The sequence below is a fragment of the Hemiscyllium ocellatum genome, chromosome 26 (assembly GCF_020745735.1).
Source record: "Hemiscyllium ocellatum isolate sHemOce1 chromosome 26, sHemOce1.pat.X.cur, whole genome shotgun sequence".
NCBI lineage: Eukaryota > Metazoa > Chordata > Chondrichthyes > Orectolobiformes > Hemiscylliidae > Hemiscyllium > Hemiscyllium ocellatum.
Window position 1 is genome coordinate 36,447,243 of NC_083426.1, and position 27,814 is coordinate 36,475,056.

Consider the following 27,814-nt stretch of genomic DNA (forward strand, 5'->3'; position numbering starts at 1 on the left):
TCTCTCTCAATGGCAGGACCAGCAGAAGTGGCAGCACAGTGGTGTACAGTCTGGAGGAAGTCCACCAGACACCATGAAGTCATCATATTAAACAGACACGGAAACCTCCTGCTGAGTATCATAAACTGCCCACCATTGGTTGATGAATCAGTACTCCTCGGTGTTAAATACCACTTGGAAGAAACACTAAAGTCTCCCAAGTATTCTTACCAGCATCAGAGTACATTCTGCAATGTCCATTGCCAAGAATGGTTTGGCAGCAACATTGTTGAGTAAGTTGATGGAGTTCCCAGAAGCCAGACTGGATCAGTGACTGGCATTGAAGGAATCATCAAAAAGGCAAAACATACTTGATCTATCCTCAGCAATCTGTCTTGTATAGATACATCTGTCCATGACAGTAAGAGTCCCATCATCATGTTGGAAATGCCCTCAGTCATGGTGTATGGCACTTGTACCGTACTAAATGAGAAAGACTTTGAACAGATCTAGAAAATTAAGACTGAGTACCTATGAAGCATTGTGGGCCATCAAAAGCAACAGAATTGTGCGCTAACACAATGTGCAAACTCATGACCTAGCATATCCACCATTCAACCATTACCATCATGCAAGGAGATCAAGCCTGATTCAATGAATAGTGCAGAAGTGCATGCCAGTAGCAGCTCCAGGCAAACCAAAATGTATCATGAAACTAAAACAGGATCACTACTGTGCCAACAACCTAAGCAGCAAGTAGAAAAAAAGATAACTGAGGTAAGTTACTCCTCAACCAACAGATGAGAACTAAGTCCTGCTATATCCATTCATGTATTGTGGAGGCATCACAAGTATCCTTACTCTCACTGATGAAAGAGAGAGAGTCCAGGAAATCAGTGCAAAAGATAAGGATTCAAAACAGGGAGCAGGATATGATCCAGCTTGGTCTCCTGCAGTGGGCCCCAGCATCGCAGATGCCAGAGTTCAGCCAATTCACTTCCCTCCATGTCATATTGAGAAATGGCTTGAGGACTAGATATTCAATAGGCCCTGGCAACTTTCTGGCAGTATTAGTGAAGACATACGCTCCAGAATTTGCCACACCACTAGCCGAATGGTTCCAGTACAGTTACAACACTAGCATTTAGCTGACATTGTGAAAAATTGCTTGGTATACCTCGATTTAAAAAAGTAAGTTAAATCCAACCCGACCAATTACTGCCCCTCAGTATAGCCTCAAATATTAGAAAAATGATGGAAGATGTCATTACAGTGCTATCAACTAGTACCTATACAGCGATGACCTCCTCACTGAAGCATATTTTAGGTTCCTATTACCAATGCCACTGATTTCTATCGATGCCAGCATTAGTAGAGCTCTGGATCACAGCTCCCTCATCCATAATGAAAATAGAAAACGGTGCAGAAACTCAACATCTGTGGAAGGAGCAACAGATGCAAAGAGCAAACTGACTCTACTTAGAATTGTTGTCTATGTTTTCTTTTGTCTCCATTTGAACCACAGCTGTAATGAGGTCAGGACCTGAATACCTCGGAGGAACCCAAATTGAGCTTCAGTATCTTCTCAATATCAATGAAGTGATGGAAGATGTCATGACACTGCTATCAAGCTGTACCTACTTAGCACAACTGGCTCTCTGAAGCTCATTTTGGGTTCCTCAGATACTGACGCAGTCCACATCTAAATAAAGCAAAACCTGATCAATATTCAGGTGTGGGCTGAGAAGTTGCAAGTAATATTTTCACCAAGGAAGGGTCAGACAATGACCATCTCCAACAAATGAGAATCTAACCTTCACCCTTTGACATTTAATGACATTGCGAGCACTGAATCTCCTACTAGCATAATCCTGAGAGTGACAATTGACCACAAAATGAACTGGTCTAACAATAAATACTGAGGCTACAAGTGCAATTCTGAGGCAAGGAACCCTGTAACAATAATTCACCTTCTGACTCCCCAAAGCCTGCCCACTATCTATAAGGCAGGAGTGTGATGGAATACTCCCCCTTCCCTGATCGTATAGCTCCAACAACATTCAAGAAGCTTGACTCCATCAAAGATGTGCAACCTATTGATTGGCACCATATCCACAAACATTCATACTCTCTACCAGCAATGTTCAGTAGCAGTAGTGTGGACCATCTATTGGATGAACAACTAAAATTTACCTAGACTCCCTAGTACATTCCAAACCCGTGACCAGTACTATTTTGAAGGATAAAGCAGTAGATACATGGGAACACTATAATATGCAAGTTAGCAATCACCGTCCTGACTTGGAAATGTAATGTTGTTCCTTCAATGTCACCAGATCAAAGTACTAGAACTTCCTCCCTCATGATATTGTGGGCTTACCTACACCAAATGGCCTCCATGATTAAAGATGATAGCTCACCACCATGTACTCAAGGACAACTGATATGCTGGCCCAGACAGTGATGCCAGGATCCAATGAAGGAATTAAAAAATCTTGTGCTCAGTGGTGTTGACATAGTGACAATGACATTGGAGTAAAAATTCCAAGGCCCGGGCAAACGTTCTGAGGCAATGGGTTCTAATACCACCAACACAACTGATTAAATTCAATTTCAATTGATAAATCTGGAATTAAGATAAGTCCCAAGTAATGGTGACTATGGACTATCATCAATTGTTGTAAAGGCCCATCTGATTCATTCATGTCATTTAGGGAAGGAAATCTGCTATCCTCACTTGGTCTGCCCTAAATGTGATTCCAGATTCCGGACTCTGTACAGCTTGCTGTAATGGCCCAGCAAACCAATTTCTCCATGGGTCATAAGGAAGGGACAACAATATGGGCCTTGCCAATGACAATCATTGACCATTTTTTAAACTCTTGCTCACACCTGCAGAAATTTCTAATGAAATGATATGGTAACTTCATCTCCCAGTTGTAATGGAAAACAGACTGAAGAATCAACATTCTGCACACACATTGGCAGTATAAACTCCTATTGTGTAGTGTACTTGAGTCTTAGTAAAAGAAGGCTTGTAATTTCCATCTAATAGTGATGAGCTTCTGTGCTACCAACTCACTCCAACATCGAACCACATTCCTCTGTATTTAAACATGACAAAATCTCTCACAAGGCTTCTTGCCTTTGAAACACTACATAGATCATTGAAAATGGGTTCCAATGGTCTGTTACACTTCTGTTGCCCTGCATCTGCATGTAACTGATCCTAATTAAGGTCAAACGACAATAAACATTTGAGTGCTCACTGGAGGACACTGGAAATGCCATCATTGCTGGCTACGCAACATGCCAAAGATATAGTTGACATTTCATTCACCAAAAAGGCTTTAAAGAGGCTCACTTCTCTGCCTGAGATTTTCATTTCTCACTTAAAGAACTGTAATACTCGAGGTTATAACATGTTAATGAATGGCAGGGACAGCATGTCACATATCGCTCTGAATCAGTTTGCTGTGTATAACAGAGAATCAAATCACAAAATTCAATTATTTCTTCCAAATTTCTCTCTATTTCTCTCCAAAATGCATTAACATTGCTGAAGACCTCAGAAGGCACTTGATGACCCTTCATTAATTTATCAATTACCATTTCATACATGTTCTAGACAGTGAGTATAATCAGTTTCCAGTCAACCGCATAGAACATAGCAACTGGAGGCAATCCAGCTGTCACCTAGAGCAGCGGATGAGTGGTCAGGAGGGAGATACATCTCCCCAACCAGCAAATAAAGGTAGTGACACAGTTAAAATTGTATACCCATTCCCCTCCTAATTAGATGACCAGTATACCCCACACTCTAGCATTACCATCAAGCCAAGGGATCAACCCTAGCTCAGTGCAGGGTGCAGTGAGCCAGGAACAGTGTGATGCATATTGAAAAATTAAGTGCCAATCTACAGATGTTACAACACAGGATCATGAGCGTTAAAAACAATGGATGCGGCATGAGATAAACAAGATTTGGTGATCTCAAAAATCAACAGATCAAAAATAAGTAGTGCAGTACTGCCACATCTAATTGTGAATGGCTCTGGATAATTAAATAAGAAATTGGAGGAGGCGGCTCCACAGATATCCTCCATCCTAATCAACGGGGCAGCTTAAGTTATGGACTAGGCTAGACCACTCTAAACATCCTTAAGCAGGCAGCTCGAGACCTAACTTTGTCATTTGTTTCGCTAAATGTACAGTGAAAATTGCCCGGAGTAAGATGGCTAGTTGGACGACTAGATTTTAAAACAGACAAAAAATTTACTCAAAATTACATAATGAAACACAAAGAACAAACTAAAGAACTCCTACAGAACTCAACTTATTCAGCTAGACTTAATTATGCTGTTCTGAATGCACACAACAGTACCAATAAGCAAACTCCCTTTAAAAACCAGTATCAATGGAACAAATGCTTACAGGTTGAAGTTGAAGGCAGAAGAAGAGAGAGTTCCCACACAGCTCCCTGTTGAATTTCCCAGTTCAAGATTGAACTAAAACTGCTCAGCTCAGCTAGCTACCTAGAGAGTTGGTCACTCCCCTTTCCTTATACAGGTGACTTCTAAAACATGACCACTTTGGCCTGAAATCTCATCTGTTTACCACCAAGCCTGCCTTCCAAAGTCAATCAAACAAGTCCAATAATGTTCCTTCCATGAGTGACTAAAAATCACCAGGTCATCAATGGAAACAACACAATTGGATAATCTGGAAATGATCTTATTCGTCAGTTTCTGAAATGGCATGACTTTGAATTGATATAGTCCATTTGGCATTACGAAAGTTGAAATTGCCTTTGCTCCCTCTGACAGGGGTACTTGTAAATAGCCTCTGAGCAACTCCAACTTAGAAATGTAAGTTGCTTATCCCACTTTTTCGACACAGTCCTCCAACTGTGAAATTGGCTATGCATCAGTCTTTGTAACGGTGTTGACTTTGCGATTGTCCAAACATAACCATTGGATATATCTGGCTTTGGCACCATGACTACAGATGAGCTCCAGTCACTGTAACTCACTTCGATTATGCCATCTTGGAGCATGCGCTCTCTCCTTCTGAGCCAGCTTTAAAGGGTTATGCCCATAAGAATGTTGCTTAATCGGAACAACATCTCCTATCTCTACATTATGCACAATTAGTTTAGTACTTCCCAGTTTATTTCTGCATGTCTCCTTATGTGATAGTAATAATTCTTTCAGGTCATTTCAATTTTCTTGTGGAAGGTAACTCAATAATTTATCCCAATTTTCCTCATTGCCCAATTTGATTTGAGGAATGTCCAATTCAGAATCCTCTGAACTTGGTTCTTCCTTCTGCGCTATAATCATTAATACCTTCTCCTCGTGCATTCTTTCCCTATCAAAATACCTTTTGAGCATATTCACATACACACTCTGTGAGATTTCTTCCTGTCTGGAGTCCTTATCAAGTAGTTCACCTCACTCAATTTCTTCTCAGTTTGTTAAGATCCACTTAAAGGCTTTTACAGACTACCTGCTACTGAAATAACCTTATCCCCAATTGCAAAATTATGATTTTGTAATTTCTTATCCACTTCTTGTTTCAATGTATGCTGTGATACTACTAAATGCTGTCTAGCCAGTTCTATTTAATTGTTCTCTAAAATTTGACACATAGTTCAAATGGGTGGTCTCTGAATTCTGACTTATTAAATTTTCGTTAATCAATTTTAACGGTCCTCTTACTTCATGTCCAAAAGTTAATTCAAATGGACTGAATTTGGTTGATTCATTCGGTGCATCTCTGATCACAAAAAGTTTCTAATGGAACTCCCTTATCCCAATCGTCTGTATACTCCTGACCATAAGCCCTCAACATGGTCTTTAGTGTTTGATGCCATCTCTCTAGTGCTCCCTGTGACTCTGGATGGTACATTTGAATTGCTTTATTCCCAAGTTATCCTTAACCTCCTTGAATAGTCAAGTTTGATCCTTGATCTGACTGGATCTCTATTTGCAGTCCATACCTAGTAAAAAAATTCAGTAATTCTTTGACAATCCTTTTAGCTGTGATGTTGTGTAATGGGATTGTCTCTGGAAATCTAGATGACACATTCATTACTGTTAATAAATGCTAATTCCCACATTTTGTTTGAGGTAGGGGACCTACACAATCAAATAAGATCTTATCAAATAAGATAAGTAAAAGCTTCATTAAATGCTGGAATAGGTAGTAAAGGTGTAGAGTTTATTACTGTCTGTGGTTTTCTGATTAGCTGACATGTGTGATACATCTGGCAAAATTCAACTACATCCTTGTGTAGTCCAGGCCAATAAAAATGTCTTTGTATTTCAGTCTGTGCTTTCCTCTGCCCCTATATGACCTCCAAGTGATAGCTCATGCGTCACTCCTTTCTGTACTCTACTGGCAGAACAATTTGATGAATCTCTGCCTATTTTTCATCTGCTTGAATGTGTGATGGTCTCCATTTCCTCATTAAGACATCATTTGTTCAGTAATAACACACATGAATGCATTCGCTTTCTTTCTTTGTAAATGCCTTTTGGTGTAACTGTTTTAACTCTTTGTCTTTGCTGTAATTCAATCAGCTTAGCAGAGCTATAAATGCTGGCATGTTTACCTATTTGCTCCTTCTCTGTTCCACTTATCTGACCAAATCAAGTTTCGGATAACAATACATCAGCTACCTTATCTGTGCCTTTTGATCCCTCCTGCTTCAGCTTGTGTCTCTGTGATCTTATGATCATACAATCAGGGAAAATTGCTGGAAAAACATTCTCCAGGTCTTCAGTTGCCTTCGTCTCCACTGCCTTTCAACTAGGGTAGGCAGCATGCCTCCCAGTGAATCAGCTACTCAATTGCAAGGACAAATTGTATTCCTGGAGTTAAGAGTTTGTCTAGTACTCCTACTACAAATTCTTCACTCTTCTCTGGACTCTCTAGCCTCACTTTACATAATTGGGCATTTTTTGTCTCACCATGAATTCCTGTTACAAGTTCCTTTTCTGGCAATAGACCCTCAGGAGTGCATATCTCCTCATCCTTCATCATCACAGACTAGAGGATCCTATGTCCCTTAATATTGTAACCTCCTTACTTGCTGCTCCTGGTCTATGTGAATAAATTTTACCTTAGTATATATATATTTTTTAAGCAGATCTGGCACTTCCTCCTTTACCAATATCTGATCATCTTGTACTCTCTGAGGCAGTTGTCTAACTTCCCTGATGCTTTTTGTTACTAGTCCAACAAAACTTCCTGGCTTGTCTGGTTTTCCTCCTCTCTGAGCCTACTTTCAGCTTTTATTTCTAGCCTTTTAAGCTGAGTTTCCTTTTCAAGTGTCAGTCTTTGAAGTTCAAAAGCTCTCTCTTTCTCTGTTCTCTCTTCTTCCCTCTCTTCTGCTGCTAATTATAACTTAAACGGTTTCATCTCTGCTACCCATTCCTTATCTCTTGCCTCCAACTCAAGCTACTTCATTTGCAATTGAATTCTTGCCACCGCTATAGATTCTGATGGTTCCTCCAGCAAATTTAAATGCTGAGCTACTAATGCAATTATCTGTCCTTTCCTCACAAAAGCAGGCAGGTCCAATTCCAGCTTCTCTGCTAATTCCTGCAGCTTGGTCTTATTCACTTTTTGCAAAACTTCCAAAGTCACCACATTCACATCCAGAAAATGTCTGCCGACTGAAAAAGCCATTACTATCCCAAGCCTCGTCTACCCAACTAAACCAACACCTGAAATAAAGACACTAGCACCTACCACTTGCTGTTCAAAATCCCGCAAAGAACCCCCAACCGGTTATGGAGTAGGCCAGACCACTCAAAACATTCTTAAGCAGGCGGCCCTAGACCTAACTTTGTAATTTGTTTCGCTAAGTGTACAGTGAAAATTACCCAGAGTAGGATATCTAGGTTGACTACTAGATTTTAAAACAGACAAAAATTTATTTGCAAAATTACACAATGAAATACAAAGAGCAGAATAAAGAGCCCCTACAGAACTCAACCTATCCAGCTAGACTTAATTTTGCTGTTCCAAATATACATAACAGTTCCAATAAGCAAACTCCCTTTAAAACAAGTATCAATGGAACACATGCTTACAGGTTGAAGTTGAAGGCAGAAAGAGAGAGAGTTTCCACACAGGTCCCTGTTGAACTTCCCAGTTCAAGACTGAACAAAAACTGCTCAGCTCAGCTAGCTAGAGAGCTGACCATTCCCCTTTCTTTATACAGGTCACTTCTAAAGCATGACCATTTTGGTGTGAAGTCTCATCTGTTTACATAAAAACAAAAGCCCTCTCAAAATCCTTTTCATCTCTGTACCAAACCAGACTGATCGGAGTCCCGACCGGTTTATTGCCCCTCTGAAAAGTATCAAGGACAGAGTCTCCTTGTGCCAAGGAACAGCTTTTAGAAAAAAAAGGGACTAGCTTTGTGACACCTAGTACATCAGGACGAAGCACGGGCATCAGACAGAAGCGTCAAGTGAACTATCAATCTCAGTCTTCACTGAAAGCCCAAGTATCACAAATGCTAGTCTTTAACTACTTGGATTCTTTTTTATTCATTCATTGGATGAGGGCATCACTGGCTAGGCCAGCATTTATTGCCCATCCCTAATTGTCCAGATGGCAGTTAAAATTCAACCACATCGCAGAGATTCTGAACTCACATGTTGGCCAGACCAGGTAAGGATGGCAGATTCCATCCCTCAAAGACATTAGTGAACCAGATAGGATTTTCCTGACAATTGACAATGGAATGGTGGTCACCATTAGACTGTTATTTCCAGATTTTTACTGAATTCGAATTCCATTATCTGTCTTGTTGGAATTTGAACTTCAGACCCCAGATCATTACCTGGGTCTCTGGATTAAGAGTCCAGAATATTGAGAAGTAGCTAAAGGCACTGGATACTGCAAAAGTTATAGGTCCTGACAATATCTGCCAATTTTATGACCAAATCCCAGGCAAGGCTGCCCAGTTTTTTATGGTTCCAAACAGGATAGCCCAAGCTGCTAAAACAGGATTAACTGGCTCTCCACCCTTATTAAGTCATTCCCTCAGTTGATTGCAACAAGGTTAGTTTAGGAAAAAAAATCCCTTCCTTTGCAAATACCTTTCTGCCAGAGCCACATGAACTTATATTTTAAAAATACCTAATTTAACCAGCTAATGTCTTGAATTAACAAAAATATTGAGTTTATTAATCACTGCACGAGAAGGAATACTAATGCAACATACATACACACAAGTTAGAAATAAGAGGTGAATCCAAAAGTTCAATAAAAAGTATGATGAGTCTCAATTGCTTGTGAAGAGTGGATGGTTGAATGTTGCAGCTATTCCAGTAAAGTTTATGTTGTTAAATTAAACGAATACACAATCCTTAGTTTTGCAGATTGCATGAAGTTCTGTAGTTCTAATTCCTTTCGACTGTAATTGTATTCCAGGAATCAGAGGGTAGGAAAGCAAGAGAGAGTAGTTTTGTTGTCCTATTTCAGTCTGTCTGGTTTGCAGCACTGCAAGGAAGAGAATACCTTTGCCTGTAATGCAGGGGTGATTTGAAAAACTAGCCTGATTGTGGCTTTCACAGTATGTTAATACTCAAACCCCAATAGATACACAAAAGAATATTCAATCTCACTGGTACATTCCATTTGTGTTGGGACTGGCATTTGAATCCCTGTCCTTGTGTACTCTTAAAGGGAAAATTACTAAATGTGTCTGTGGGACAAAACCTCCAATTGGTGGCTTGCTATTGAACAGGGGTCATCAGCCTCTCATGAGGGAAGGCAAAATAATGGCTCAATGATTCGTGGTGGTGTGGGTGTGCAGAGGGATTTTGGAGTCCATGTACATAGATCTCTGAAAGTTGCCATCCAGGTTGATACTGCCGTTAAGAAGGCATACGGTGTTAGTTTTTATTGGTAGAGGGATCGAATTCCGGAGCCGTGATGTAATGCTGCAACTGTACAAAACGCTAGGAAGGATTTGGAAGCATTGGAAAAGGTGCAGAGGAGATTTATCAGGATGCTGCCTGGTCTGGAGGGAAGGTCTTATGAGGAAAGGCTGAGACACTTGGGTCTGTACTCATTGGAAAGAAGAAGGCTAAGAGGGGATTTGATAGAGACATACAAGATGAACAGAGGATTAGATAAGGTATACAGCGTAAGTCTTTTTCCTAGGATAATGATGTTGTTTTGTACGAGCGGGCATAGCTACAAATTGAGGGGTGATAGATTTAAGACAGATGTTAGAGGCAGGTTCTTTACTCAGAGAGTGGTAAGGGCATGGAATGCCATGTCTGCCAATGTAGTTAACTCAGACATATTAGTGAGATTTATACAATTCCTGGACAAGAACATGAATGATGATGGGGTAATGTAGGAGAACGGGCTTAGTTTAGTTCACAGGTTGATGCAATATCGAGAGCCGAAGAGCCTGTCCTGCGCTGTATTGTTCTATGGTCTATGTTCTATTATCCTTGAAGTTACAAGGGTCACAGTCTATTCTGTTTGAATCTTTATTTATTAGGTGTTATGTTCCATCCTACTCTTTCTTCAGACAAACACTTTGTTTACTTCGTAGCCAAGTCTGTCTGTATGAACCTTCTTATAAAAAAGTTAATTACAAGCTAAAATTGTCCACAGTACTTTGGGGTTCTTACCTTCTTGTGCTCCAGTAACCATGCCTCCAGTGAAGCTATTCCATTCCAGCTACAACACTGGCATCTACCTGGTGACATGGAAACTTGATGAGGGCTGTCCTGTGTACAATAAGCTGGACAAATCCACCCCAGCCATTTAATGCCCTCTCAATCCATTTTGATCATCAAAGTGATGGAAGAGGTCAATGACAATGCTATCAAGTGGCACACTGAGCAACAATAATTTCTGTTTAGGTCACTGAGCTCCTGGCTTCATTACTGCCTTTACAAAAACGTGAACAAATGAGCTGACCTCCAGAGATGAGCTGAGAATGACTGTACTGAACTTCAAAGAAGCATCTCACTGACTATGGATCTCTTGCAAAACTGGAATCAAGGAGAGAATTCTCTACTGTTTGGAATCATACCTAGCACAAAGGAAAATGGAATAAAACAAAGAACTGAAGATGCTGGAGATCTGAAACAAAGGCCAGTTCTGTGGAGGAATCACTGGACTTGAACCATGAACTCTGCATTTTTCCCACCGACGCTGGAAGACCTGTTGAGTTTTGCCAGCAATTTCTGTTTTTGTTACCAAGAAAAATGGTTGTAGTTCTTGGAGGTCAGTCATCTCATGTCATGGACATCTCTACAGAAGTTCCTCAGGCTAGCATGGGCCCAGCCCAACCATCTTCAGCTATTTCATCAATGAGCTTTCTTCCAGCAATAAGGCCAAAATTGGGAATGTTAACTGATGATGCATGATGTCCAGCACCATTCTCAATTCTTCAGATGTTGAAGCAGTCTATGTCCAAATGCAGCAAGATGTGGACAATATCACGATTGGGCCAGTAAGTGTAAGTAAAATCACACCACTCTCAGTTCCTGGTCCTGACCATTAACCTAATTCTAGCTGGGTAAGGCATGGGTGACCATCAGCTACTGGGATTTAACTGTTGGAGGCAGATAAGAGGAACATATGCGGCATCCTGTTCAATTGCAGGAGGCCCAGTCAGTTTTGAGGGCTGTGGCAGACAATGATTATCTCCAACAAGAGAGAAACTAACCATCTCCCCTTACCATTCAATGGAATTACAATTACAATTAATACTATACTATTATTATCCTGGGGATATCATTGATTAAAAAAAAAGTCTGAATTGGACAAGCTGTATAAATACAGTGGATACAACAGCAGGTCAGAGGCTGGGAATTCTGTGGCAAGCAACTCACCACCTGTCTCTCCAATGCTTGCCTATTATGTACAAAAGGAGAAAGTGAGGACTGCAAATGCTGGAGATCAGAGTTGAAAATGTGTTGCTGGAAAAGCGCAGCAGGTCAGGCAGCATCCAAGGAGCAGGAGAATCAACATTTCGGGCATGAGCCCTTCATCAGGAAGAAGAAGGGCTCGTGCCCGAAACGTCAATTCTCCTGCTCCTTGGATGCTGCCTGACCTGCTGCACTTTTCCAGCAACACATTTTCAGCTATTATGTACAAAACACAAGTTAGGACTATGATTGAATACTCTTCATCCACCTGGATAGGTACAGTTTCAACAACATTCAAGAAGCTCAATACCACATACCACAGTGGCAGCAGTATGTACATCTAGAAGGTGCACGACAAAAACCTCACCAAGGCCCTTACAAACCTGCAACTTTACCACCCAGAACTGTAGCACATGTAAGAGAATACTGCCACTTGCAAGTTCACTCCAAGACATACACCATCCTGACTTGAAACAAAACCACTTTTCCTGGATCAAAATACTGGAACTCCCTTATTAGCAGCAATATAGGTGTGACTGCACCTCAAGTGCTGTACCAGTTCAAGATATTGGCTCACCACCACCTGACCTGAATGGGCTAAAAGTGTTGCCTACTCAATGACGCCCATTTCCAATTAATCCATTTGAAAGTCACCTCTCTGATATTGTACCAGCAAACAGCAGCAAGATAATCTCTTGGCACCCACAGTTTGCTAACTCGTGAATAATGAGGCACAGTCCTCAAAGCTGACTGGGCCTCCTACAATTGAACAGGATGACTCATATGTTCCTCTTATCTGCCTCCAACAGTAGCTGGTCACACGCGCCTTACCCAGCCAGAATTAGGTTAATGGTCAGGGTCAGAAACTGAGAGTAATGTTTTACCGAACCCTAATTCATGCGCTGACACCAATTGCTGGCCTGGCTAAGTGCAGTTAACTTAGTCAGGTGTGTTGTTATGTGAACCAGTGCTTTTGATTTGATAAAACCACGATGGAAGCATTGAAAGAGCGACTTTCAGATGATATTAGGGAGAGAAAATCATATAAAAAGATCTGTTGTATAAATTATCCCTAAATGTTTAGTGTTACATTCCGCACAGGGATTGTTCAATAAACTACAGCATTTAATACTTTGGAATTAACCATCTTCAGTACACAGTATGATTTCCACAGAACACTTCATGAATAAAGAATCAGCTTTTATTTTGTCACAGTTTAGTCTGAACACCTGACATTTCATTATTATGAGCACCTAACACCAGAAAAATCCTATTCAAAGACAAATTAAAAAGCAGCTCTCACCCCATGTTTCATCAGAACATCTGAGTACCTATCATTGAACTTGGTATAGACTACATGTTCTTTCTCTATTCTCAGCTCCAGGAGGGTGCCATCCTGAGCTGCCCACGGTACCAACACTCAGCTGGTTGTAAATGATAAAATCTACTTGTGTCATTTAACTTCTTGGTGGGAGAGCTGAAGTTAGCAATTTAAATTTTATTCCCATCCTATTATTGCTTATAATTATATTTGCATTACATTAGAAAGCTGAAATGTCATTACAACAATCTCATCTCTGTGAAACTCCTTATATCCTGTCAGCCCTATCAATGCATATAAATAATTGATTACTTTTAGGAGATTGAACTGATGGGAATTAAAAGTTAGACTGACACCAAGTAACATATCAAAAAATTTCAGAAAGTCCATAGAACATTTTAGTTGTAGTATCTCAAACACTTGCATTCCCCTGCTACTTCTAGGGATAAGTGCTCATCAAACTAAATTGAGCAAATAATTAATGCACAAAGTTTATTAGGAACATTTGATTCTTGAAGTCATTCTCTTTTCAAATAATCATAAATTCTTAGAATTTGGAGCACTTCTCAGAACTTGGATTGACCCTTCAAAAAGGCATAATTTTGCTGCTTGATTTAATCATCCCAGGTCAAATTTCCACTGATTCAGATAAGTCTGAATTTCTAAATGGTAGTGTAATTTTTTTAGGGTCCATGATATACTGTGCTTAGGTTGCTATGGATATAGCATTCAGCATTATGGAATTCACCTGTAACTAAGTACGCACATCAGTGATCTAACCCTGTTCAAGAACATCATTAGTTTGTCATTCTTGCCAACTCTCATCAATACATTGTCTATATTAATCAACTGCCATGGTCTGTCCCCTGTGTGCAGGAGTGAGTATTTTACCATCTGGTCGTCACAAAACACCACCTCACATTGGAATATACGTACCAATGCTTTAAGAATCATGTTTTTTCCAGCATCTCAAATTGGGGAATTTCCATTGGGAAGTTTGTCAATGTAACACTGCAACAGAAGAAAAGACGGAAGAGATTAGTGTAAGGAAATAAGTTACTACTTAGCAGAAAAGAAGGTGGAATTGCAAAGTGATAAACCAGTAAATAAGAACTGTCCCTACTTGACCTTTAAACATTCTTTCTTGTGCAATGGAACCCCCAGAAAGATGTTGAGAGTGAGGAAGTGCTCTGAGCAGGGGAGTTTGAGTAGTTGTTCTGATGCCTCCTGTTGCAGGTGGCAACAGTGTGAGGCATGTCAGAAGAGTCCTTTGGACCCTTTATGGAAAACAGGGTGTTGTTGGGGATAGGAGGCCTAATGGGGAGAAGAAATAGGCACAAGCTGAAAAATGTGTTGCTGGAAAAGCGCAGCAGGTCAGGTAGCATCCAAGGAGCAGGAGGATCTACGTTTCGGGCATAAGCCCTTCTTCAGGAATGAGGAGGGTTGGGACTGAGATAAGGTGGGGGGAGGGGAAATGAGAAAGCTGGAGAAATCTGCATTCATCCCTTGTGGTTGGAGGGTTCCTAGGTGGAAGATAAGGCGCTCTTCCTCCAGGCGTCATGTTGCCATGATCTGGCGATGGAGGAGGCCAAGGACCTGCATGTCCTTGGCTGAGTGGGAGGGGGAGTGAAATTGTTCAACCACGGGGTGGTTGGGTTGGTTGGTGTGGATGTCCCAGAGGTGTTCTCTGGAACGTTGCGCAAGTAGGTGGCCTATCTCCCCAATATAGAGGAGGCCACATCGGGTGCAGCGGATGCAGTAAATGATGCGTGTGGAGGTAGAAGGATCCCTTGGGGCCTTGGAGGGAGGTGAGGGAGGAAGTGTGGGTGCAAGTTTTGCATTACTTGCGGTTGCAGGGGTAGGTGCTGGGAGTGGAGGTTGGTTGGTGGGGTGTGTGGACCTGACGAGGGAGTCACGGAGGGAGTGGTCTTTCCGGAACACTGATAGGGGAGGGGAGGGAAATATATCCTTGGTGATGGGGTCTGTTTGGAGGTGGCGGAAATGATGATGGATGATACGATGTATCTGGAGGTTGGTGGGGTGGTAGGTGAGGACCAGTGAGGTTCTGTTCTGGTGGCGATTGGAGGGGCGGGGTTCAAAGGCGGAGGAGCGGGAAGTGGTGGAGATGCGGTGGAGAAGGAACAGGCAGCCAAGGGGTTCCTCAATTTAATGTAAACCAGGTTTTATTCCAAGCAAATACTTCCTTGATTAGCTGGATATTTATTTTCATGTTTGTAATGACCTGATGCAGGTGGAGTAGAGAATCTTGCTTCATGGTCTTTGGGCTGTCATTGTGACAAATTTTATATTAAATTTCTGGTACAGTCAGCAGGATTCCACAGCACTGTCTTGTGATTGCCGATGAGGTTGGTAGTGCCTGACAGAGTTGATGTTGGAAGAGTTGAAATTATCTGTGAGGGACAGTGAAGCTACTCCAAGATTATTGGGGACTCAGGAATTGACAGAGGGAATCAAAACGAAAGGCCAAACTCGATCAAAGGTTCCATTTTGTGTTCCCTAGATGTTCACTAGACAGCAGGGGTGATCCTGGTTAACAACATTAAATTTTGCCAAATGTGCACTATAGAAATGCAGGTAATTGCTGGAGAAATACTGTTTTGGGGAAGAACTCCTTTTGAGCTACAGCTCTACATTGGAATGTTATTGAAACAAATTAAGTTAGTGCATGACCACTTGAGTTCATCGAATATTATAATAGGAAAACCTTGGAATCTGGCTGTAATTATCTACTCTAAGAGATGATTAGATGCTATGACATTATTTTGACCATCCCAAATGGTTTGCCTGTAGTTCAACTATACAATAATGCATCCTCTTTTAGGATTAATTTTAGACAGAAAACAATGTCTCATGAAGAGTCGCTAAGGTTTCATACTGTACTGAAATCAATAACTCCATTGCATCTTTGCTCCTTTTACTAGTCTCAGTGGAGTTTGCCCACGTGTATACACAAGATGTCATTCTGCCAACAGTAATAAAGGAGCTGTATTTGAAATATGGTCTGTGGATGAAGTGAAGGTTAAGTAAGTTACATTGACAATATTCCTTGTAAAAATAACTGCCTCCTGTCTTTTATAACCTTGTGAAAGGACGGCAATGTAACAAGTCTAAAGAACGAACATCATAACTTTGGCAAGGTTACTTCTTCGCTTTTTTTGAAAATCAGCTACAAGGTTATCAGTTGCCTTGTTCATATTGGGCAGGTTCTCTTTGTAGGTGCTTTCTTCAAGCATGTTGGTAAAAGAAGAAGAATGCCATCTAATATTCCCCACGTTCTCATTTACTTGGAAAACAAATGACTGCTTCAGCTGACCTACTGTGCAGCTCCTGAAATCTGACAGTTTACCCATCTTCAGTGCAGCTCTTCAAGGTCAGTACAGGCTTAGGTGGAGTAAGAGAGGAACTGCTGATGGACATCCTCCAATTATTAATGATTAATTGTAGGGCAGGAAGTTGCTGTCTCAGTTATGGATCTTCTGCAACAAACAAGAGAGCTAAAAGCACATTGCAAAATTTCTAGGTCAGTGCCTAGTGTAAGTTATATCTTTTCTGAATGTTCAATTTGCAGTTCATAAACTTTTTTTGTGAATATTATGCTGAAGACGTTATCAATGACAGCACTGCTCCATGGGCATGCGCCTGTCGGCACTTTGGAGATCATATCAAGCCCTTCACAATGATGGATCCATAAACTAGATAAAACCTGAATGGTTACATTAGCATGAAGAACATAATAGCTTTTGTTAAGAGTTTGCAAGGTTGACAGGCATGTAATTTGCATAGAGTCAGCAGGTACATGTGTCAGTGAGGGTGCATTCAGCCATAACACCCAGCAAGGGGGAACCAGACTGTTGAATTATTCATACCTTTTGGAAGTTTGAAATTTCTGTTAAAAGTCAAATTGCTTCTCACTTTGTTGGTCTCTGCCAATTGCCCTGCAATGATTCTGTCCCTTGCCAGGAACAATGACACTGGGGGAAGCAGCAGTACCCAAGCCACTCAGCTCCCATTGGAATACCTTATGCTTTCTGTATCATCTTCTTTAAGGAAATGTGATTGTCATTATAGAGCCTTTACTGTTCTCCATATCTTTTGCAGCTAACTGTGGGAATTCTTCAGGCAGCTGAACTTCCTGCATTGGACATGGGCGGCACATCTGATCCTTACGTTAAGGTCTTCCTGCTTCCAGACAAGAAGAAGAAATATGAGACGAAGGTTCAGAAAAAGACTCTCAACCCTGTCTTTAATGAGTACTTTACATTCAAGGTAACATTTCAAGGCAAATAGTGATACATTGAACAAGTTAAACTCCAGTTTCCATTCTGTTTCAGTTAGAGACATGTTTGTTAGTGATCTTTTTATTTTGTTTTTAACAGTTGTTAACATTCAATCCAATCTATCAATAAAGCTCATTCATGGGATTCTGGAAATCTTTGTTCTAGCTAGCTAATTTTCCAAGAAGTCTATTATTTTTAAACTCCTTTAAAAGTGTCATTTGTGGAATTTTGTCAAAAGTCTTAACATTCAGGTAAACTGCATTTATTTCATTTAACTCTTGACATTTTAGTTAACAATGAATTCAAGAAGATTCAAGTGGCTTTATCTATTAATGGTTTGAACTCCGTACTGACCACTCATTACCAATGATTCTTGTAAATGTTTTTCCTCTCTCTCATGTGTGCAGCCCAGTAATTTTAATGTGCAGTTACTTTAAACTTTTTGGTAAAGCTGCATGTGGTGTAGCTTAAAAGAAATGGTTTGTGAGTGGCTTGCACAGCAACTTCACAAGTGTTGCACTACTAAAGGGACACGCTGATTAAGTAAATATAGATTACATTTTACAAACTACTCTTGAACATTGTCCTCACTGCAGATGTTAAGCTAAGTTATAATTCTGTAGTTACTAACACTTCCCTCTTGGATGACATTCACCACAATAATCACATACCCTCCAGATTCAAACTAAAATGCTATTTTAATTCAGGCTTAAAGATAACATCTCCTACTCACTTAATTAAATAGACAATGTAATTACTTCAGGCACTGTTCCTTTCCATCTATCTCACTAATACTTAATATAACCTTGCCCCAACTGTTATATTATTACTAATAATTTTGCTTATTAAGCACAATATGAATCCAGACATTTTACATGATGAGTATTTGTTATATAAACAAGTTTATGGGGTGTATCAATACATTATTTTATGAAATATGGCATTAGTGGTAAGGCCAACATTTAATGTCAATCTCCAATTCCTACTGAGAAGATGGTGCTGAAACACTTCAAATACAACTGAGTGGTTTCTTGACCATTTAGCAGAACAATTATGAGTCTGTCACATTGCTGTTAGTCTGAGGTTACGTATGAACCAAATTGATTAAGAATGGCAGATTTTCTTCCCTAAAGGACATTAGTGAAGCAGATAAATGATAGTTTATAGGAGAAAGTGAGGTCTGCAGATGCTGGAGATCAGAGCTGAAAATGTGTTGCTGGAAAAGCGCAGCAGGTCAGGCAGCATCCAAGGAGCAGGAGAATAGACGTTCCGGGCATGAGCCCTTCTTCAGGAATGAGGAATGATAGTTTATAGTCAGTATTTCTGAAAGTAGCATTCTATCTCAAATTATTCTAAAAACATAACATTGCTATTATATCCTCAATAGGTTCCATTAGTGGAACCACAGATATATTTTATTCAGAGGAATAGAGGATGAAATCCCAATTAACCTTTCCTCCCAGTAAATGATACGACTTGATCCTTCTCACCTATTCCAGGCCTTTCAACACCCAACACTATTCTTTGTTGGTCATCTGCCTAGGCCTGATCATAAATTCAAGTCATGACCATTCAAGTTTCTCCTCACTAATGTTTACATAAAATAACATTTGTATGGAGTACAAAGTTAAAGTGCTTTTTTTGGCTGGATTATTGTTACACCTTCCATTCATGATGAAACCTCTCCACCAAAGTCAAGAGAGTAGATGTGTCAGGTTTGCTTGCACCTTTCTTTAAACAGCTTTTAGTTTACGTGCAAGTTTAGTCCAATTAATTTCTGTTCAATGCTACATACAGGAAAGCAACAGACCTGAATAATTTGAATGCTCAGTCCAGAGTAAATGCTTTTTTCAGGGTTCTTTTCTGAGGGAGTGCTGCACTGTTGCAATGCACCTTTTTAAATGAATGTTAGACTGAGGCCCTATAAGCCCTCCACTTTTATCGAGGATGTCAAAGTTTTGAGGAAGTAAAGCTCCATAACCTAACCAACAATTATCATTCAACTGATGTCACAAAAATGGATTATCTCATTTCTATTTGTCGGCATGTGTAAATGGACTTCCATACTGCCTACATTACAGCAATGAATTCAAATTAAAAGCACCTCTCTGGCTGTGAAGGGTTATCCACAGGCCACAAAAGGCAAATGATTTAAATTGTATGAGATTAAAAAGTGATAATCTATCAATAGACTTCATTTACCTCTGGTAGATTTCTTTTAGATTATATTGAACCTTAATTACTCATTTTATATATGATGTTCTAATAATTTCAACTATTTTATATATGATGTGCACATTTGAGAATACCATTTGATCTGAGTCATTATCACAATAAATAACTGAAACATTACTGCAGTGATGAACATTGGTTATCTCATATAATAGACATATCATTAAAACCATGATGATGTACTTGGAAGATCAATATGAATCCTTCAGGGTTTGTGAATGTGATTTCATCCACAGCAAATGCCGTTGAAAACCTGTAAGGATATTTTTTGGAAAGACTTTGATTCAGAATCCTTGCTTTACTATTCAAAATTAACAGGCTTAGAACTCCTCATTCTGTATGAAGCAGTATAACATTTGCTGAAACAGCAGATTTTCACATTGATTAAATGAAATGTGTTGCCAAAAGCCAGGAATTTCTGCTTACTTTAATGAAAAGTTAAAAATAAAGCCCTCAAAGTTACATTGAGTTTATGTTCCTGTCATGTGAAAGGAAAACTAACTACTAAAGCAACATGAATTTATTGAACATACTAGAGAAGGCGATGAGAGAATTGTGTCATGTCTGAAATTCATCAAGATTGGTAGGCAGAGGGATAATACTAAGGCCTTTGCTGAGTACATAATGCTTAGTATATTCATTGAAACTCTGTCAGTTGATCTTAGGAAATAGGAGCCGAAATTACTGAGTGGCCCCTAAATAAATTACAAACAAGTTTCCATGATTTGTAGCTTTTTTCTTTGACACAAATTGAAACCAATATGAATTAAACATGAACGAACAAGCAAATGATACCTTAAATGAAAAAACTTTAAATAGTCAATACAACAAAAATGTATCTATCTCAGCTGGCTACAAACACCCCTGCACACCTAACAGCTATGTTGCATCATATGTTTGTTTCTAAAGGTTTCTAACTCAGCTACTGATATACATGATCTCTCTCAACTATGTTCCTAAATTGCTCCAAGACTTGGAAATGGGCCAAATGCTGGCAAATGGGACTAGATTAATTTAAGTTATCTGTTCAGCATGGGCAAGTTGAACCGAAGTGTCTGTTTCTGTGCTGCACAATTCGATGATTGTATGACTGTAGCTGTATTCTAACAAAGTTCTCTGATAATGTTTAATACTTAACCTGCACACTCCTACAGAAATGTCTTAGCTTGATACATGAGAGTATTGATGGCATAGATTCCCCAAACTCCTTCATTCAATCTCTTTGACAAAGCCTGTTAAATAGTCTGATTGGCTTGACAAAACTCAGCAGTGGTAAAATTGCCAGTCATAATCCCTGCTCTAAGTCTGCCTTTGGCTTTCAGCCCCGTTTAACTGTAACACACACACACACACACACACTTCCTTGTGTAATAACCTTTCACTGTGCATCATCAACTGCATTTTGAAAAACAAAATCCAATGATTCACTGTTATGGATTCCCTATTGCAACCTCAAAAAACTCAAAAAGATTTTTCAAAGATGATTCCAACTTCACAAATCCATGTTTGATGCTTCCCAGTTACATTATGATTTTCAAAGGGTCATACAAACACACCCCTAATAATGAAATTGAGTTATTTTTGTATTACTGACTCAAACTAATTGACATTTGGTTCCCATACATCGAAGAGAAAAGTTCCATTTTATACCTGCTAATTCATAGGAACTATTTTAGAAACTATGGAATTTTTGAAGATCTAAACCAGTATGCATAATCACTGCATCCGGTCATTTAAAGCATTAGAATGCAGGCCATCAGGTCCAACTGATTTATCAGACATAGCCACAATTTTTCCTGTCTAATTTCTGTACAAATAATTTCAGTTCCTCGTTCTCACTAAATCCATTATCCCCCCGCTATCATCAGAATATTTTCAATATCTCCTATTCTGAAGACAGATAGGAAGTATTCATTTAATACCTATACCATTTCCTTACTCCCCATTATCATTTCTCCTGGACATGCCTCTCAAAATTCTGCAAAATCAATTGACAATTTCTTCCTCTTTTGAAAATTTATCTAAGCTTTAAACTCTGTATTCTCCAATCAGACGCTTCACATCAGTTTAGCTGAATAATTTCATCAGAGCCATTTCAATCCAACAATGATAAAGTCGAGTGAATGAAAGGCCTCACAAAAATGAATAATGCAGATGCAGTTATCAAACTGATTTATATAACTGGAACTGTTTGCAAACAATGTTTCAATCAACATGTTCAGTCACTGCACAGTTTCCAGGAGGCTTTTGAAAAATGAGGATTATATTCATAATTATGTTACTAGTGAAGCAAATCTTAATGTATAAGAATTCCCTGTTGGTCAGGATAGAACACATCAACATCATGAAAATTTAAAATGCCAAGTAGATGGTTTACAGTATTTCCAAAAGATCAATGAATTTTCCACTCTTTTCCTTACTATCTAGTATAAACGCAAATATGATTTTACCATTCTAATCCATGTTATAAACCTAATAAACCTATATACCTAATAAACACAAATGGTAATAAAAGAGTGTGACGTTGAAACTCAAATTTGATGAAGTTTGTAAGATTGCTATATGTTGGTACTGTATCTCTGTTGAAGAAGTCTGCCTGTTGGCAAGTCTGAGTGGTTTGATTGTTTGAGATCAAAGTGGGTCCAGATGATTTTGAGTAGAAGAGGGTGCAAGGTTTTTATACTTAGAGACATTAGCAAACAGAATTTTGCTAATAGTGGATAGATTGTCAGCCTTCAAAAACTAAGCAAAATGTTGAGGACGTCAGGTTGTAATCAGCTCTCTTTTAAGCTATTCACTTATTTCCAAGGTAAAAAACAGTTGAGGTGTCTAGGATAGTGGTAATTAACATCTCTAACTGGATACGAGGCCCATATGATTCATGTTGCCATGGAGAAGAAGGGAGGATCTGAGGTGTCCTTAAACTCTCAGCTTAGGTATTCTGCCAGGATCAAGGAGAAAGAGACGGCATCTTTAACCACAGGTGGGAGCTAGTGTTTGAATTGATAAGGCTGAATACATGAAGAATTAAAGGAAGGCTATAAGTTTTACTAGCATGTGCTAAATAAGAATTTCAGGGAAATAAATTTCAGCATGAAAAATTACGCTTTGAAGTTCCCAGGCTGAGAAAGAAAAGGATGGAAGTAAATCCTTGGGAGCTAAGAATCACTTTGGGAGGATTTCAGGAAAATTGAATGTCTACTTGAAGGGCACTTTGAAGCATATGAATGAAGTGTGTATTCAGTTGTGCAAAAAGCGGAATATTCCATTGTGTGTTTACACAATAGAATGTTTACAAAGATAGTATTTAGCTAATAGTGCTGTTAACCTTTTGAAACAGTGAAGTCTTAAAATGAGAAATCTTGTTGCCTTTTACTCAAAGTTTGATTTAAAAAAATAATTATTGCTGTGTATGGAGATCAGAAACACGTAGTTCTAGCACATGTTGATTACGTTGGAAAATCTAACTAAGGTCAGCTCAATGACATTGCAGCAATAATCTCCATTCAGACAGGCCAGTTACAATCTCACCATGCAGTTCCCAATAGAGAATGCTATCTCATTTCAGTAAAAAGTCCAAGATGTACTTTTGGTACCTGAAGTATAGCGAGTTTATTTTACCTTGAATACAATTTTTCAAACTCTCCCAATTTATTTTTGTGATTTCTTGCCCCCTCCTTCACACCTTGTCCTTCTTCCTGATGGAAAAATTTTGTGAAGCTGTTCCAAAAGTGCTAGCACTCTAACTCATTGAATTTTGGCAGTCAATCAATGTTGACAGGCCAATTAAAGAAAGGAGTCATAATAACCTAGCAGTTTAAACACCCTTATACAGAATTCCTCTAGGAATTGCTAGATTGCAAGTAGACTACTAACCCTGGCAAACCTTCCCCCAGCCCAGAAATGGTAAGAAAAAGACATATCATTCACATCATTAACTCCACTAAAATTGGCCAACTTAATGCAAGGGAAGGACTGAACTTAAGTCTTTTCCTGGCCACATAGTGGGGAAACTTTTCATGTTTCAGACTTCCATGCAAAATTTCACACACCAGGCACACATAGTGGGAATTCAGCTCATGTGTGAGGTTGTAATTTCCCATCCATGAAAATTAATGAGGCATACACTCACATTTTTGATATGTATTCCCAGTGGGGGAGGTTCTGCACTGGTAGAACTAAAAATGAAGATTCACTCCAGTATCCGCTGTCTGGTTTGTTCATGAATTATTCATCTTTTAGCTCCCAAAGATGCCATCACATGGAACCAGCTTCCTTGAATCATGTCACAAAGACTGTGGTAGCAAAATCTGACTACAGAATTCATCATATAAAATATAAATAATCAGTACGAAAGGTATTTTTTTTTAAATACTGGAGTCTATTCCCTATTGGCAATAAATAAATTACCTTCCTACAGGTCGTAACATCAAATAATGTTCCATTCATATGTTGCAGTAAAAACAAAGACTTTATTGTTTTCTTACCGTCAAATGTCTGATCAGGTTCAAGGTCTTTCTTTCAAACTGAAGCATGGTGTTGTTGAGAGTCACTAGCAAATTTACAAAGATGATGTTGGGAAACTGTCGACCCTATTTAGTGCTGCAAGATATTTTCAATTAATGAATAGATTGCTTTGTCAAAACTTATTAGATGCTATGAGTTTTTAACTGTGACTGAGGGTTTCATGATTTTGTTTTGATTCTGTAGTCTCAAGATACTTTGATATGTTGATTATATTAAGCAACATGAATTCAACAGACAATAGACAATAGGTGCAGGAGTAGGCCATTCAGCCCTTCGAGCCTGCACCACCATTCAATATGATCATGGCTGATCATTCCTAATTAGTATCCTTTTCCTGCCTTATCTCCATAACCCTTGATTCCACTATCTTTGAGAGCTCTATCCAACTCTTTCTTAAATGAATCCAGAGACTGGGCCTCCACTGCCCTCTGGGGCAGAGCATTCCACACAGCCACCACTCTCTGGGTGAAGAAGTTTCTCCTCGTCTCTGTCCTAAATGGTCTACCCCATATTTTTAAGCTGTGTCCTCTGGTTCGGCACTCACCCATCAGCGGAAACATGTTTCCTGCTGGCAGAGTGTCCAATCCTTTCATAATCTTATATGTCTCAATCAGATCCTCTCTCTGTCTTCTAAACTCAAGGGTATACAAGCCCAGTCGCTTCAGTCTTTCAGTGTAAGGTAATCCCACCATTCCAGGAATTGACCTCGTGAACCTACGCTGCACTCCCTCAATCGCCAGAATGTCTTTCCTCAAGTTTGGAGACCAGAACTACACACTGTACTCCAGGTGTGGTCTCACCAGGGTCCTGTACAGCTGCAGAAGCACCTCTTTGCTTCTATATTCAATTCCTCTTGTTATGAAGGCGAGCATGCTATTAGCTTTCTTCACTACCTGCTGTACCTTCATGCTTGCCTTCACTGACTGGTGTACAAGAACATCCAGATCTCTCTGCACTGCCCCTTTACCTAAATTGATTCCATTGAGGTAGTAATCTGCCTTCCTGTTCTTGCCACCAAAGTGGATGACCATACATTTATCCACATTAAACTGCATCTGCCATGCATCTGCCCACTCACCTAACTTGTCCAGGTCACCTTGTAAACTCCTAACATCCTCATCACATTTCACCCTGCCACCCAGCTTAGTATCATCAGCAAATTTGCTAATGTTATTGCTGATACCATCTTCTATATCATTAACATATGTTGTAAAAAGCTGCGGTCACAGCACGGATCCCTGCGGTGCCCCACTGGTCACCGCCTGCCATTCCGAAATGGAGCCATTTATCACTACCCTTTGTTTCCTATCAGCCAACCAATTTTCAATCCAATCTAGTACTTTGCCTCTAATACCATGCGCCCTAATTTTACTCACTAACCTCCTGTGTGGGACTTTATCAAAAGCTTTCTGAAAGTCCAGATACACTACATCTACTGGATCTCCCTCGTCCATCTTCAGAGTTACATCCTTAAAAAAATTCAAGAAGATTAGTCAAGCATGATATCCCCTTCTTACATCCTTGCTGACTCTGTCCTATCCTGTTACTACTATCCTGATGTGCCGTAGTTTCATCCTTTATAATAGACTCCAGCATCTTTCCCACCACTGAGGTCAGACTAACTGCTCTATAATTTCCTGCTTTCTCTCTCCCACCTTTCTTAAAAAGTGGTATAACATTAGCCACCCTCCAATCCTCAGGAATCTATCAAACTCTGGAAAATAATCACCAACGCATCCACGATTTCCCGAGCCACCTCCTTCAGTACCCTGGGATGTAGACCATCAGGCCCCAGAGACTTATCAACCTTCAGACCTAATAGTCTCTCCAACACCAAATCCTGGCAAATATAGATTCCCTTAAGTTCAGGTCCTTCAGCCACTGTTACCTCATGGAGATTGCTTGTGTCTTCCCCAATGAACACAGATCTGAAGTACTCATTTAATTCTTCTGCCATTTCTTTGTTCCCCGTAATATATTCCCCTGTTTCTGTCTTCAAGGGCCCAATTTTAGTCCGAACCATTTTTTTGCCTTGCACATACTTTAAAAAGCTTTTACTATCCTCCTTTATATTATTGGCCAGTTTATCTTCGTACCTCATTTTTCCTCTGCTTATTTCCTTCTTTGTATTCCTCTGTTGCTGTTTAAAAGCTTCCCAGTCCTCAGTTTTCCCACTTGTCTTTGCTATGTTATACTTTTTCTCTTTTAACTTTATATGTTTCTTAACTTTCCTCGTCTGCCACCGCCGCCCATGCCATCTCTTGGGATCTTTTGATGAACTGATCCTGCAACTTCTGCATTATACACAGAAATATCCGCCATTGTTCCACCACGGTCATCCCTGATAAGGTATTACACCATTGAACTTTGGCTAGCTCCTCCCTCATAGCTCCATAGTTCCCTTTATTCAACAGAAGTACTGTCACTTCCGACTGTACCCTCTCCCTCTCAAATTGCAGATTGAAGCTTAATGTATTATGGTCACTACTTCCCAATGGCTCCTTCAATTTGAGGTCTCTGACCAATTCTGGTTCGTTACACAATACCAGATCCAGAATTGCCTTCTCCCTGGTCGGCTCCAGCACCAGCTGCTCTAAGAATCAATCTCTGAGGCACTCCTCAAAGTCTCTTTCTTGAGGTGCAATACCATCCTGATTCTCCCAGACTACCTGCATGTTAAAATCCCCCATAACAACTGTAGTAACATCTTTGCGACAAGCCAATTTCAGCTCCTGATTCATCTTACATCCGACATCCAGACTACTGTTTGGGGGCCTGTAGATGACTCCCAAGAGGGTCTTTTTACCCTTAGTATTTCGCAGCTCTATTCACACTGACTCTACACCCCCTGACTCTAGGTCCCCCCGCGCAAGGGACTGAATATCCTCCCTTACCAACAAGGCCACCCCACCCCCTCTGCCTGTCAGTCTGTCCTTACGATAGCACATGTAGCCTTGAATATTCATTTCCCAGGCCCTGTCCATTTGAAGCCACGTCTCAGTAATTCACTAATGTATTGAGGCAAATCAAAAGCAATGCTTTAGCTGTGTTATCAATGATGGAGTTTTTAAAATACCTGGCAAATCACTACAAAGTACACATTTCATCTCTATTAATACCACTGACTATTCAAAATGTTTCCTACTACAATTCAGAGATTTCTACATTCCTTTAAGCATATTTCAAAAGTTATCAAATGTCCCTGCCTGGTAAGTAAATTTATAACTGATAACAATAAAGTGGCCATGCATTAGGAAACAGACAGCAAACACGGAAGGAGATTGACAGATTTATGACATTTAATCTTCCCTTTAACTGAACTTTCTCTGCAGGTTCCTTATCAAGAGCTGGGTGGAAAGACCCTGGTGATGGCCGTTTATGACTTTGACCGATTTTCCAAACATGACTGCATTGGTCAAGTGTTGGTACTAATGACAAAGGTGGACCTTGGTCAACAGCTTGAAGAATGGAGAGACCTCGAGAGTGCTGAGAAGGAAGAGGTAGGCTTTAAGGATCCTGAAATTGCCTAATATCCATAC

General features: G+C 39.8%; 1 protein-coding gene across 1 annotated transcript in view; it reads left to right on the plus strand.

The window, feature by feature from the left end:
* LOC132828207 (synaptotagmin-B) overlaps positions 1–27,814 on the plus strand; it is a 130,135-nt gene that overhangs the window by 19,643 nt on the left and 82,678 nt on the right. Inside the window, exons 4-5 of the mRNA XM_060845154.1 lie at positions 17,338–17,505; positions 27,608–27,775. Coding sequence (XP_060701137.1) covers positions 17,338–17,505; positions 27,608–27,775 — 336 coding nt within the window. The remainder of the gene's footprint in view (positions 1–17,337; positions 17,506–27,607; positions 27,776–27,814) is intronic.